This window comes from Oncorhynchus mykiss, chromosome 5, assembly GCF_057628025.1.
Source record: "Oncorhynchus mykiss isolate SJ-2025 chromosome 5, ASM5762802v1, whole genome shotgun sequence".
Taxonomy (NCBI): domain Eukaryota; kingdom Metazoa; phylum Chordata; class Actinopteri; order Salmoniformes; family Salmonidae; genus Oncorhynchus; species Oncorhynchus mykiss.
Genome location: NC_143026.1, coordinates 79,648,197 through 79,663,699, shown reverse-complemented (window position 1 = coordinate 79,663,699; position 15,503 = coordinate 79,648,197). Strand labels below are relative to the sequence as shown.

General features: G+C 42.2%; 1 protein-coding gene across 4 annotated transcripts in view; it reads right to left on the bottom strand.

The window, feature by feature from the left end:
• LOC110524620 (pre-B-cell leukemia transcription factor 1) overlaps positions 1-15,170 on the bottom strand; it is a 109,901-nt gene extending 94,731 nt beyond the window's left edge. For all 4 annotated transcript variants that reach the window (XM_021604449.3, XM_021604451.3, XM_021604450.3 and 1 more), the window contains exons 1-2: positions 14,494-15,170; positions 12,922-12,995 (exon numbers count right to left, since the gene is read on the bottom strand). In XM_021604449.3, coding sequence (XP_021460124.3) covers positions 12,922-12,995; positions 14,494-14,678 — 259 coding nt within the window. In that variant the 5' untranslated portion in view covers positions 14,679-15,170. The remainder of the gene's footprint in view (positions 1-12,921; positions 12,996-14,493) is intronic.
• Between the last annotated feature and the right edge of the window lie 333 nt (positions 15,171-15,503).

Below are 15,503 nucleotides of genomic sequence, written 5' to 3'. Positions count from 1 at the left end.
TTCTGAAACTTCAGAGTGTTTTCTTTCCAAAACTGTCAAGAATATGCATAGTCGAGCATCTTTTCGTGACAAAATATCGCGCTTAAAACGGGAACGTTTTTTATCCAAAAATGAAATAGCGCCCCTAGAGCTCTAACAGGTTAAAAATAAAATGGGTAGCCTAAAATGCCCAAAATGCCTCCCCTGGTCAGTGAGCTTTATGATTACATTATTATAATATTATTATTACATTATTATCACATTATGATTACATGAGCTACATATCCTCAAACACACTTTTCAGAAACCTCCTTTACCACATTATCCAGTGCTACACTGAGCACCCCCCTCCCCCCCATCCTCCTCCCCCTCTTCCAGTTCTAAAAGTTACCCACAATGTCACTTGTGTCTGTGGTCTGTGCACAGGGAAGCCATCCAAAACCAGCACGGCGCTGCGTTTCTGCAGCGGAGGACCAACATGCTCCTTCTACTTTTCTACACACACAAAACACACATAAACGTCTCTCCTGCTAGGAGGCCATGCCATGAAGCTTGCTGATCTATTCTGGGTGCCCAGATTGGCATCTGAGATAGTGTCCGTCCCAGATGGAACCCTATTCTCTATATAGTGCACTACTTTTGACCAGGGCTATCATCAAAAGTAGTGCACTATATATCGAATAGGGTACCATTTGGGACATATCCATAGAGAAGCGCTTGGTTGATGTCGCTACAAGTATCCCAACTGGTGGCACAACAATGAGTATGGTTGTAATCAATCATATCACTACAGCTGAGAGTGTGTATGGTGTAGTGTTGATGGACTATAGAAATGATAGATACCAGCAGCACACTACCGGAAACATGGAAACAATCTTAAACGGAGGCTCATATACAAAAATGTACACTGAACAAAAATATAAACGCAGCATGTAAAGTTTTGGCCCATGTTTCATGAGCACAAAAAGCGTATTTTACTCAAATTTTGTTTAAATCCCTGTTAGTGAGCATTTCTCCTTTGCAAAGATAATCCACCCGCCTGACAGGTGTGGCATATCAAGAAGCTGATTAAATAGCATGATCATTACACAGGTGCACCTTGTGCTGGGGACAATAAAATGCATCTCTAAAATGGGAGCTTACATTTGGCATACTGACTGCAGGGATGTCCACCAGAGCTGTTGCCAGATGATTAAATGTTAATTTCTTTACTATAAGCCACCTACAACGTTGTTTTAGAGAATTTGGCAGTATGTCCAACCGGCCTCACAACCGCAGACCACGTGTAACCATCCCAGCCCAGGACCTCCAGATCCGGCTTCTTCACCTGCGGGACCATCTGAGATCAGCCACCCGGATAACTGATGAAACTGTGGGTTTCCACAAGTGAAGAATCTACGCACCACCTGTCAGAAACCGTCTCAGGGACGCTCAACTGCGTGTCTGTCCATCTGTCCTCACCAGGGTCTTGACCTGACTGCAGCTCGTCGTTGTAACAGACTTTAGTGGGGAAATTCTCAACTTCGGTGGCCACTGGCATGCTGGAGAAGTGTGCTTTTCACGGATTAATCCTGGTTTCAACTGTACCGGGCAGATGACAGTATGGTGTAGGGTGGGTGAGCGGTTTGCTGATGTCAAAGTTGTTAACAGAGTGCCCCATGGTGGGTTGGGGTTATGGTTTGGCAAGCATAATATACAGACAACAAACACAATTTAATTTTATTGATGGCAATTTGAATGCACAGAGATATCGTGATGAGATCCTGAGGCCTGCCATCCTGTAGTACTAACTCAAAAGCGTTCTGGGACACTGTAAAGTCCATGGAGAATAAGAGCACCTCCTCCCAGCTGCCCACTGCTCTGAGGCTAGGAAACACTGTCACCACTGATAAATCCACTATAATTGAGAATTTCAATAAGCATTTCTCTACGGCTGGCCATGCTTTCCACATGGCTACCCCTACCCCGGTCAACTGCCCGGCACCCTCCACAGCAACCCGCCAAAGCCCCCACCATTTCTCCAGATAGCTGATGTTCTGAAAGAGCTGCAAAATCTGGACCCCTACAAATCAGCCGGGCTAGATCTGCACCCTCTCTTTCTAAAATTATCTGCCGAAATTGTTGCAACCCCTATTACTAGCCTGTTCAACCTCTCTTTCGTATCGTCTGAGATTCCCAAAGATTGGAAAGCTGCCGCGGTCATCCCCCTCTTCAAAGGGGGTGACACTCTAGACCCAAACTGCTACAGACCTATATCTATCCTACCCTGTCTTTCTAAGGTCTTCGAAAGCCAAGTTAACAAACAGATTACTGACCATTTCGAATCCCACCATACCTTCTCCGCTATGCAATCTGGTTTCAGAGCTGGTCATGGGTGCACCTCAGCCACGCTGAAGGTTCTAAACGACATCATAACCGCCATCGATAAGAGACATTACTGTGCAGCCATATTCATCGATCTGGCCAAGGCTTTTGACTGTATCAATCACAACATTCTTATTGGCAGTTTCTCAAATGATTGCCTCGCCTGGTACTTCTCTGATAGAGTTCAGTGTGTCAAGTCGGAGGGCCTGTTGTCCGGACCTCTGACAGTCTCTATGGGTGTGCCACAGGGTTCAATTCTCGGGCCGACTCTCTTTTCTGTATACATCAATGATGTCGCTCTTGCTGCTGGTGATTCTCTGATCCACCTCTATGCAGATGACACTATTCTGTATACTTCTGGCCCCTCCTTGGACACTGTGATAACTAACCTCCAGACGAGCTTCAATGCCATACAACTCTCCTTCCGTGGCCTCCAACTGCTCTTAAACGCAAGTAAAACTAAATGCATGCTATTCAATCGATCACTGCCCGCACCTGCTCGCCCGTCCAGCATCACTACTCTGGACGGCTCTGACTTAGAATACGTGGACAACTACAAATACCTGGGTGTCTGGTTAGACTGTAAACTCTCCTTCCAGACTCACATTAAGCATCTCCAATACAAAATTAAATCTAGAATCGGCTTCCTATATCGCAACAAAGCATCCTTCACTCATGCTGCCAAACATACCCTCGTAAAACTGACCATCCTACCGATCCTTGACTTCGGCGATGTCATCTATATAATAGCCTCCAACACTCTACTCAACAAACTGGATGCAGTCTATCACAGTGCCATCCGTTTTGTCACCAAAGCCTTTTGTCACACTACTCACCATTGCGACCTGTATGCTCTCGTTGGTTGGCCCTCGCTTCATACTCGTCGCCAAACCCACTGGCTCCAGGTCATCTACAAGTCTCTGCTAGGTAAAGCCCCGCCATATCTCAGCTCACTGGTCACCATAGCAGCACCCACTCGTAGCACGTGCTCCAGTAGGTATATCTCACTGGTCACCCCCAAAGCCAATTCCTCCTTTGGTCGTCTTTCCTTCCAGTTGTCTGCTGCCCATGACTGGAACGAATTGCAAAAATCTCTGAAGCTGGAGACTCACATCTCCCTCACTAGCTTTAAGCACCAGCTGTCAGAGCAGCTCACAGATCACTGCACCTGTACATAGCCCATCTGTAAACAGCCCATCTATCTACCTACCTCATCCCCATACTGGTATTTATTTATTTATTTATTTTGCTCCTTTGCACCCCAGTATCTCTACCTCTACATTCATCTTCTGCCGATCTACCATTCCAGTGTTTAATTGCTATATTGTAATTACTTCTCCACTATGGCCTATTTATTTCCTTAACTTACCTAATTTGCACTCACTGTATATAGACTTTTTGTTTTATTTTTTTCTACTGTATTATTGACTATGTTTTGTTTATTCCATGTGTAACTCTGTGTTGTTGTATGTGTTGAATTGCTACGCTTTATCTTGGCCAGGTCGCAGTTGCAAATGAGAACTTGTTCTCAACTAGCCTACCTGGTTAAATAAAGGTGAAATAAAATAAATAAATAAAATCACCTCATGTTTCAGCATGATAATGCACAGCCCCATGTCGCGAGGATCTGTACACAATTCCTGCAAGCTGAAAATGTCCCAGTTCTTCTATGGCCTGCATACTCACCAGGCATGTCACCCATTGAGCACGTTTGGGATACTCTGCATCAATGTGTACGACAGCATGTTCCAGTTTCCACCAATATCCAGCAACTTCACACAGCCATTGAATGGGAGTGGGGACAATATTCCACAGAGAGCCTGATCAACTCCATGCGAACTCGCTGCATGAGGCACATGGTGGTCACACCAGAAACTGACTGGTTTTTGGATCCATGCCCCTACCTTTTTATTAAGTACTGTATCTGTGACCAACAAACAGTATGCATATCTGTATTCCCAGTAATGTGAAATACATTTTCTTTCTCATTACATGTTGCATGTTGCATTTATATTTTTGTTCACTGTCATTTTCTTAGAGAAACGTATTTTGTAGTCAAAGAATGTGTAAGAAAATAAAATGACATTCAGGTGTACTATCAGCCTTAATTCATTTGGATTCCTTTCTGTTTTATAGCAAATACAGCATATTTAGAGACAAAAATGTTCCTCCAGCATTTTTTGAGACTACAATTTTGCTCCAGCCTAATTAGAGACTCAAATGTTCCTCCAGCGTATTCAGAGACTAAAATTCTCCTCCAGCATATTTAGAAACTCAAATGTTCCTCCAGCATATTTAGAGACTCAAATGACCCTCCAGGATATTTAGAGACTGAAATGATCATCCAGCATATTTAGAGACTCAAATGACCCTCCAGCATATTTAGAGACTCAAATGACCCTCCAGCATATTTAGAGACTCAAATTCTCCTCCAGCGTATTTAGAAACTCAAATGTTCCTTCAGCATATTTAGAGACTCAAATGACCCTCCAGCATATTTAGAGACTCAAATGACCCTCCAGCATCTTTAGAAACTCAAATGACCCTCCAGCATATTTAGAGACTCAAATGATCCTCCAGCATATTTAGAGACTGAAATGATCCTCCAGCATATTTAGAGACTGAAAATACCCTCCGGCATATTTAGAGACTCAAATGTTCCTCTAGCATATTTACAGACTGAAATGTAGAGATAAAATGTTCCTTGTGAGAATGCTTCCCAGTGACACAGTGGGAGTCGAGGAAGATATAATGAGCAACAGAAGCTGATTACCGCCATATATTAGACTGTATAATTATGAGATTTGCATAAAGTTAGACGGGTGGGTTCTTCCAAGGAGGAGATTTAGGCGGAATCTCTTCATCTTTGCTCCACATTAACACAGATGAAACAGTAACAATTGTAACGGCTGTCGTGGGTTGAAGAAGGTGAGGACCAAGGTGCAGCGTGGTACGTGTTCATCTTTATTTATGAATTGAACACTGAATGAAAAAACAACAAAAGAGAATGAACGAAACCGAAACAGTTCTGTCTGGTACAGAATACAAAAACAGAAAACAACTACCCACAAACACAGGTGGGAACAGGCTACCTAAGTATGGTTCTCAATCAGAGACAACGATTGACCGCTGCCTCTGATTGGGAACCATACCAGGCCAAACACATAGAAATACAACACACAGAACAAAACATAGAATGAAAAACATAGAATGCCCACCCCAACTTACGCCATGACCAAACCAAAATAGAGACATAAAAAAAGAACTACGGTCAGGACGTGACAACAATATTATCTGTACAATGATTCATTCTACAGGTGATGTGAGAGGCAGTCTGGTTGTGGTTAACCTAATGAATGCTAAAATAATCAATAATCTTACAATAATTCCAGTTTAGTCAAACACGGCCAGATCTTTGGTCTAGGTCTACATACATGTACAATATGTAGTACAACACAATAGTGTCAACACTACAGTAAAAGGTAGCATCATAATCTGATAAACTTCACAGAAATGTATAATATATTATGTTTCGTTGAAATGAGGACAAAAATATACAATGTTAATTGCAATGTCTTTCCCCCTGAAGGAAATACAAGGTTATTGGGAGAGAAAGAGCTCAGTCTCCTAGTAATGGGCCACACACATACATAATTCTGTTTTCAGGAAAACCCACTCAGATATGTACATAATGCATTCACACAACACAACACATATCTTGTTAGTGATAATGCAATAGCAGATTGAGAACAGATAATGCCCACACACATAAAAATATACACACCGTACACACCATACGCAGACCACACGCAGCTCCTGTACTGTAAAGTGCCAGAGCAACTGCTTTAGTGTTAAATATCAGATGCAAATGAAAAGAGAAAATCTATCATGACTGTAATGTGTCCTGATGGGAGTGGGCTCTCCCCTGTGAGGAGCCAGGCCGGAAAGAGGCAGGGAGGGAGGAGGGAGCAGGGTGATGTATGGAGGAGCTGGATGGGAGGTGAAAAGCGTAGCGAGACAGACGGGGGAGGCGAGGGGAAGAGAGAGGGGGAGAAGGAGGGGGGTAACACAGTCCTGCCGCCCGCCAGAATCCTGAGGGCCCAGGGCAAAAGGGGAATAAATGTTGATTAGTGTTGATTTTATCCAACGAGCACCCGGCAACTGACAGTGGGACTAAGCTGCCGCGAAAGGCAACCATTAATCTTAGTCTGGTTTAAGTAGTGTATATTAATTTGTGTCATTTCCACTGCGCGGAGAGAGGCCTCTCCCTTTCTGTCTACCTCTCTCCCGCGCTTTCTTTCCCTTTTCCCTCTCTCCTGCTCTCTTTCTCTCTCTCTGTTTTATTTTTCTCCCCCTCTCTTTCCCGCTCTCCCTCTTTCCCTCCCTCTCTCCATCTCTCTTGATAAAAGCTCTAGCGTTTGAAGGCTGTGTCGGTGGAGCGGTGCTGTATCAGCGGTACAGTGGAAGACTGGAGGTAGCGCCTGCTCAGAGCAGCTCTTAGCAGCAGGGGAGTGTGTAGGAAATTAGATTCAGAGCCCTGCATTAAGGAAAATGAACTCCTGGGGGGTTGGTATGGCAACCACATTCAAAAGTGCCGTTGCATGTTCAATTTAATGTACATAACAAATTTGTGGATTTGAATAAATATTAGAGGAAGCTAGCAGCACACAAAAAAGAGCCAAGGCAGACCACATCTTTACAGAGATCATTATTGAAAAAAGGAGTAAAAAAAGCAAGCAGAGTCAGATGTTCACCACCATATCCCATCTTACAGCAGTGGATGCTGTGGTCTGTTAATTCTGTCTGGTGAGGCATGAGGACTAAATCCAACCAGTTATTCATTTTATACATTTCCTTCACCCCAATGACTAGGATATGCTTTATTTTGGAGACCACAAGCGCATAATCTTCATTTTTAATGAATAGCATTTAACATTTCCCTGATGCCGTAACAGGAAAAATGACAGTAATTTTAGTAGCTAGCTCACAAGCCTATGAAAGAGGAATTTGACTTACATGGGTCTTTCCTCTTGTGTTTCTTATTTCTCAGTCCTCGCTGTCTTTCAGTCTTACTCGCTTTCACACGCAACATAGACACTTGCTCCCTGTCATCATCACTGGGATAACATCACAGGAAAACATTGAGGGGGAGAAACAACACCTCAACGTGAAACCGCTAGATCAATTTCACGGTCACCACCATCAGGATTTTTTTCATTTTTTCAGCAGTGGTTGCAAGGGTATGGGGGATGATTAAACAGAGAGATATTTGGATGATTAAACAGAGAGATAGGAGGGAAACAGTTGTGGAGAACACACACACACACACACAGAGACACACATACATACACACACAGAGACACACATATGCACACACATATGCACACACACACACACACACACACACACACACACACACACACACACACACACACACACACACACACACACACACACACACACACACACACACACACACACACACACACACACACACACACACACACACACACACACAGACAGACAGACAGACAGACACACTCTCACACACACACTCTCACAGACACACACTCTCTCCCACACACACACACACACACACACACATTTTCTCTCTGAATACTGCTGTGTCAGCATAGAGGAGCGGGCTGGATAAAAGACAAAAGCTGTTGCATGTATTAACATCAACACTCCCAGTCAGTGCACTAACAGACCAGGACAGGAGGGGGATGCATATCACTGCAACACAACATTCTATATCTGAGTAGACGTCCTCCTGTTTTGATTGGATGGAAATAAGCTGTTACGCTCAGCTCCCGAGTGGCGCAGTGGCCTAAGACACTGCATCCCAGTGCAAGAGATGTCACTGCAGTACCTGGTGATTGGGTGTCCCATAGGGTGGCACACAATTGGCCCAGCATCGTCTGGGTTTAGCCAGGGTAGGCCGTCATTGTAAATAAGAATTTGTTCTTAACTGACTTGCCTAGTTAAATAAAGGATACATAAAATGAATCGTTTACATTAGCTCTGAACAGGCCCCAGCCAAGCCTATGCTTGCGTCCCAAATGGCACCCTATTCCCTTGATAGTGCACTATTTTGACCAGGACCCATAGGGACCATAGTGCACTGTATAGTAAATGTTCCCTGCTACTTACAAAAAGCATACTACTAAAGTGACACCAGAGGGATTTAGATAGAGAGCGAACTGATATGTCAATATTAGCCTTTTGACTACCAGCAGTTTGGCATTGGCAATGCACTCTCAAAATACACTCATCTGCTAATCTAAAAAAAAGATATACTGTATATACAGTCAAACTGTAAATCCCTATGGGTTTCTATACCACATTGGGGTTCAAAGCTAAAAACAGGTTTGCTTCTGCGGATAATGACGGCTAACATAAATTGTTTATATTACGATGGTGTGCTGGGGTTTGTAGGGTTCTGACTGGACTCTGGGGAATGGAGGCACTTTCTAGAGTAAAAATATGCAGATTCCAAGCCATCTGAATGGACTGACAACTCAATGTAGTGTAGTGTACTGTATCTCTCTGACTGCATCCCAATACACTTCTATGACTACGTCCCAAATGGCACCCTATTCCCTGTGTAGTGCACTACTTTTGACCAGAGGCCATATGGTTCTGGTCAAAAGTAATGCACTACATAGGGAATATGTTGTCATTTGAGACATATCCTCTGTAATCAGATCTCTGGCTAATTTCACCCGTGTTAAATATTACTCTGCTGCCCTCTGAGAAAAACTACATTTCACCATTCAAAAAATAACATTACATCACTCCGCTAGTCATTTTTATAAATGGAGCATCCCCCAGGCGTGAAACCTTACACTATTCAAACAAGGCCACCAGAAAACTGGCCTTTTGTTGAGGTTGAGAGAGAAAAAAAAACAGCCAGTCAGAGCAGCAGGATTGCGTTCCAAATAGCACCCTATTCCCTATATAGTGCACTACTTTTGATCAGGGCACATAGGCCTCTGGTCAAAAGTAACGCACTATATAGGGAATAGGGTGTCATTTGGTACACATCCCTACATTTACTGAGCAAGTGTCTCAGTGTCGCAGAGAGGTTATGTTTGACACTGTTGGAGATTTATGACGTTGACGAGGTGTTTATAGAAGTCAATTCATTTTAGCTAATTTTCTTAAGCACCATTTTGGATGATGTCAACAGTTTTCTCATCAAAAGGAGAAGCAAGGTCCTTTAGACCAGTTCCAAAAACCACCTGTGGAAATGTTTTTAAAAGCATGATTAAAACATATATTTTTTTACAATCCTTTACATTTAGTTTTAGAATGTTGTGTTGAAGGCATGGTTAGGGTTTAATTACACTTATCTCCCATTTTGCCACATTCATCTCATGATTAATAAAGTTAGAAATATTTGTATAAACATGATGTAAGATTGAGTTGTGTCACATTCGTATATTCTATAATGCATTGAGTTTGCAGAAGGTTAAGGTTTCATGGCGCAGTAGCATTGGAGTCAAATTATTTGGGTGTATTTTTGGAAAGCACCCTGTGCCAATACCTCTTATAACGTGGCTCAGGGTGGATACTTTGTAGCCTACTGTCACAGACAAGACCTTTAACACTGAGTTCAACTTCTCTTTCTTATTCTTCTCACAGTGAACACTAATCCACTAATCCAACAGTAACCTTAGGAGTGTGTGTCAAAATCTAACTGTTTTTAAATGTAATAATCCATACAGGTGAGGTGTAAATCTATTTTTATCAAGTATTGTATACACACACACACACACACAGACACACACACCGTACGCCTCTGAGTGAAAAGTAACTTTCCTTTAAGTTGAGAAAGAAAACCAAAATATGATCAGGATGAAACTAAGCAGTCAAGGATGGAAAAAAGAGACCAGTGTCTGAAAGAAGAAAAGAAAAGAAAGATGCCTACCCTGGGTGGAAATAAAGTGTTCCTTCTCCTTTCCTCCCGGGTGCGAGCAGTACACAGCAGTGTGCTTGTTTATAGTGAGTAGTCATTCTGCTGGGCACCGATCGCTCACCACACCACAGTATCCCAGTACAAATACACAGAGTGGGTCAGGAGTTCAGGAGTTACTCACCGCTGGCTGCCTGTCCTGCCTGCCTGAGTATGGCATTATATTATTTCCTGACGCCTGCAGGTGATGTCAGTTTTTCTAGTACTGGGGACAGTCAGAGACGTAAAGTGCGTAGTGGAGATGGAGGGGAGAGATAATCCTGTTTACTAAAACCAAATACAAAAATAAATATATTTATAAAAACAAAAAACTGTAAATTAAGGTTTTGAAATAAAAGCTACCTAATTCAATAAAAATAATACTACTAATAAAAAATATATATATTTGAATGTAATATATGCAGTTATTATATCAATTCAAAGCTCTCAAATGTTGCTATGACAAAATTCTACAAATAAATAAAAATGGCAAATGATAGTCTTGTCAGAAAGAAAAACATATATGTTACAATAAGCCATTAACAACACAGTTATCCTCAGTGAATATCATGTGGTGTAAAACAAACACTCTAGAAATAGCCTTAATGTCTCTGGTGCATTCAGACATATTTAATGGTGAAAAACAAGACAGTCAGTGAGTTCTGCTCTGAGCTTTATTTACTTTAAGACCTAACAGAAACCGTCCTCAACTCAACACAGCTTCACTGGGGCTAGTCTGTAGTCTGTACTGTGACAGGCAGACTTGTAATAATGTTTAAAAAACAGGTGTGTTTTTTTACTGAGAGAATCATAGGGTTTTTAATACTTTGGCACCCAGACGAGAGGACCCAGTCGAGGTTTACTTAACAGAGATGTGCTCTAGGCTTCAGCAGCTGACCCTTTTCAAAAACATTTTCAAAACTACTTCTGACAAGTTAATTCTAACACCTTATACAGCAACACTAGAGGGCGGATGGAACAATGTCTCATACAGTACATGAAAGGGTAGAGATGTTCAGAACCATGTGCTGTATATACAGTAGTATATCATACATCTATATTCAATTGATATAATAAACTTCATTTCCTTCAAACACTGCAGGTATGTGTAACTAAATCTCCTCTGAGAAGAGGTGGTCAGACTCAGAGACACTCTCCTTCAGGAGAAACAGAAACCTGGGCTATTGGGATGTCGGGTCGTAGCCAGCTGAGAGAGATGAGAGAGAAAGCACAGCACTCCCAGACAGGACCAGATCCAAGTGACTTTGTACTCCATGTGGAGACAAACTTTGGATGAACTCTGAAAAACGCCAGGGAGTAAACCTCTATGCATAACTGTGTCACTCACTCCCCCTCCAAAACCCTACCAAGACAACAGAGAAAGGAAAGAGAGCCAGCAGGCCTCAAAAGGTCCCCTGCTCCCCTTAGACACTGGCCCAATTGAGGGTGCACTACATGGGGTAGGAGGACTGGGTCGTTGGGGAGTGGAGGTGGAGGGTGGCGGGGGGTTGAACTTCATTGAAAATGAAAACATCATGTAAAAGTAGAATTACATACACACAGGGAATAAAATATACAACACAACCCATCACCTCCACACACAGCTCCACAGCAGTGAAGCGTGATGTATGGACCAAGTGAGAGCGGAGAGATAATAAAAATGATTTCTCTTTTATCCTCTATCTATCCCATTTTATTTCATGCACTAATGACTGTGAAACACAGTGGAGTCGCTTCCACATCAAACCCAGACAGCGATAGCATCTCAATATCTCACAAGTACAAATTTAAAGGAGTCCTCATTTCACGCCATATCTTAGAAGGGGAAAATAACAGAGGAGATATATACACACTATCGCTCATGAGCAGCTCTGAATTCTATCTGTGCCAATTTCAGAAATGTCAATGGGAAAAGGGGTTTGTATTCTGGAAAGACGAGGTATGTTCTGCCTCTCCCTAAGTCTGATGTCACTACATCTGCTCTTAGTGAAATTATTCTGGCGACAAGGTCTCTCACAACAGCCCAGACAAATGGAGAGACACACACAAGTGAATGAAATGAGACACACAGCAGAGAGATTTGACAGCTAGCACACAAGGGGGAAACATTATGATGAAGACGGTAATTTAGCTTTCAACACTTTCCATCATCAACACCATCAAACCTTTAGATGTTTGACACTATAATTGGAAAAGATGTTCAATGAAGTAGCACTGACTGTAGGGCTGTGTAATAGCACAAAATGGATTGCACTCCCAAAACATGTGCAAATTGTAAAAACACAGGTCTGAAAAATAGGCCAATTTGTATTTCTCTTCTCAGACAAGAATGTAATTCAAAGCACATTGAAAAACATGCCTGCCCTGGCTGCTACAAGTTCATCTTGGTGAATGGCTGTGAATTGTAGGCAAAACGCGCTTTCTCTGGAGATATTAATGAGTCCTACACAGAGCGCATACAATGTCCCCTTTACGTGGGCTTCTGTCGCCGAAGAAGAAGGCACTTTTAGTTTTTCTAAGTGGTTAGTAGGCCTATAGTTTTTTGTTCAAATTGTGTAGGTCTGTATTTGACGTGCATTCAATATCCCAGTAGATAACTTTAGAAACCGCATTGGGCCTACCTGTTTTCTCTTTGATTTCACACAAGACGTTGAAGAGAGCAGGCTTCATTCTGTGGCAATTCAGGGCGTGTTTCCTATAAAACAAAATCAAGTAACTTCAACAAATCACATCAATCCTAAAAGCGTTAGCCCTATAACATAGTTAGAACGGTTTTATTGACGCATGTAGCCTATGACGCAAATTATGTAGACAGGCAAATATGTGATGCAAATGTTGCGGATCGCGTCAACCTTTTATTGCTAACCTGCTGTATTTGTATATGCGTGCTTAAGATAGCATATGTACTATTTAAAATCACATGTTAATATTTATATTATTATTATTATTGGAAGCAAGTAAAGAAAGTTAACTGGAATATATAGATACTTGTTACTACCTAAAAATGTAATGCAACGCATTTTTAGGTTCTGGACTGATTGAGCAGCAATAGCAACAATAATTTATAAACAATTTTGAATATGTATTTTGTTGTTTAGAATGGTTAAGTATTATCAACAATTATTAAATGTCTTGTTTGTTGTTGAATTTGTATAAATTACAGTCATGTTCATAGCAGTGCAACACGGGACAGTGGGAAAAGGTTGTCCAAAGAGTTTCATTGTATTTTGAAAGATTCCTCTCAGCTGCTCGCCCTCCACGGTGAAAGGCTGAACACAGCCTACACGCACCGCGCCTCAAAGCACTTCGCTTTAGCTTCTGAGTCAACTGAATATCTAATAACTGGATGCAAATGATTTATCTTCAATTACTATGAATGGCCCATTGTATAGCCCATGTAAATAACAAATTATAGCCTATAATACTGTATTATTGACTGTATGTTTTGTTCTTTCCATGTGTAACTCTGTGTCGTTGTATGTGTCGAACTGCTATGCTTTATCTTGGCCAGGTCGCAGTTGCAAATGAGAACTTGTTCTCAACTAGCCTACCCGGTTAAATAAAGGTGAAATAAAAAATAAAAAAATACAAAATAGCGTATTCTAGATTTCTATTAAATGTAGGCTATGATCAGTTGTTGAATTTTGACTGGAGTGACAGAGAGAGCGGGAGAGAGAGCTGTGCTTGCACAAAAGTTCATCGAAATTATGATGTTGTCAATCATTGTGATGCTGGTTATTGTTATGACAAATCGCATCTACAAACTTGAGATGTCAGATTTGTACGTCGTTATTGATTTGTCAGAAGTGTGAAAACACATTGAATCTATAGTGAAAACACTTTGAATCTACGTTATACGTTATACTGCTGCAATATTATACAATTTGGGGAAATTCAGGAACAATTGATATGTCCACTGTACTAATAATAAGATAACTTCAAAGTTGAAATGTAGTCTGCTGCACTGTGGGTGTTATTATTTCTCCAAATGCGCGCTCGCCCGTTTATCATTATGGGCTGATGGGCTCGAATGCGCAATTCTTCTCCATTTCATCAATATAATATTTTTCACTAGAAATCTGACTGACTTCAAATGTCTTATTATCGATCGTAATTGAATGCATACAGTAGTTTGCCACACATTCCTTGTCCATGTTGACAAGGTAGGTTACTGCGCATAGCTGGCCCCTTACCTGGCTTGAGCTTCGTCCAGACTCTGATCTGTGATGGTCATTATTTGCTGTAAAATGTCTCCAATGTCCTGTTTTCTCCCATCGCCCTCCGTTCCTCCCGTGCCTTCCATGTGTTGCGACAGGCCGGGGTGCCCTGCCATCCCTACTCCCGCATGAGAGTGCATTAACCGCGGCTGCTCGTCCATTTCTTCCGATCTATTTATAAACTCTCACCTTCGCGTCAATCTCGCAAAAGCGAATCCTTGACCAAATTCCTTCCCACCCGGGTCCGGGGGTTCCACGTTCTGGTTCGCACTCTCGCGCTCCGGAGTTCTCCAAGACACAGAGTCAGAGGGGAAGCCCTCTTTCTCGCTCTCTCTGCTCTTCCAGCTGGTCTGAAGTGAATCTGAAATCTGATCTGAAATGCTGCCTTGTGCAGATCAGACTGCGTGTAAAAGATAAGCAGACTTCAACTACAACTATGAATCTGGACGCTTCTTCCTTTCATGTGTCAGAGCCTGTGTCTTCCCGAAACACAATCCCGTTTTCTCCGAGAGACAGCGCCGTATCTAAGGTGAGTTATGGAAACCTGAATTTCAAGGCTATTTCGATTTATTCCATCCGCTTGCTTTTGTTGCATACAGTACGGAACGGCAGTCACTGGAAGGCAGCACATAGCGAGAGTATAAAAGTCAGACTCCGCCTACGCGACATGATTGGGAATAGAGACCATTTAGCCCCACCTTGAGGTGCCTCTCGTGAAACGTCAATCATAGCGCTGTGTGAAGGAGCAAAGCTTGGAGATGTGGCCAGCTGTAAGCACTGGGACAGTTCAGAGTGGCAACCCTGTGATGGATAGAACCTGAACTACAAATAAATAATAGTGGGTTGACACAAGAGGTCTGCGGTAGTTTCCCCCTCTGACCACACAAGCATCAACACTTCCTCTCCACACCAGTCCATTTAATCCTCTGCCTGTTGCCAAGAAGCAGACTTATTCCACTGCAGTAGCCTACACTAATCAAAACAAT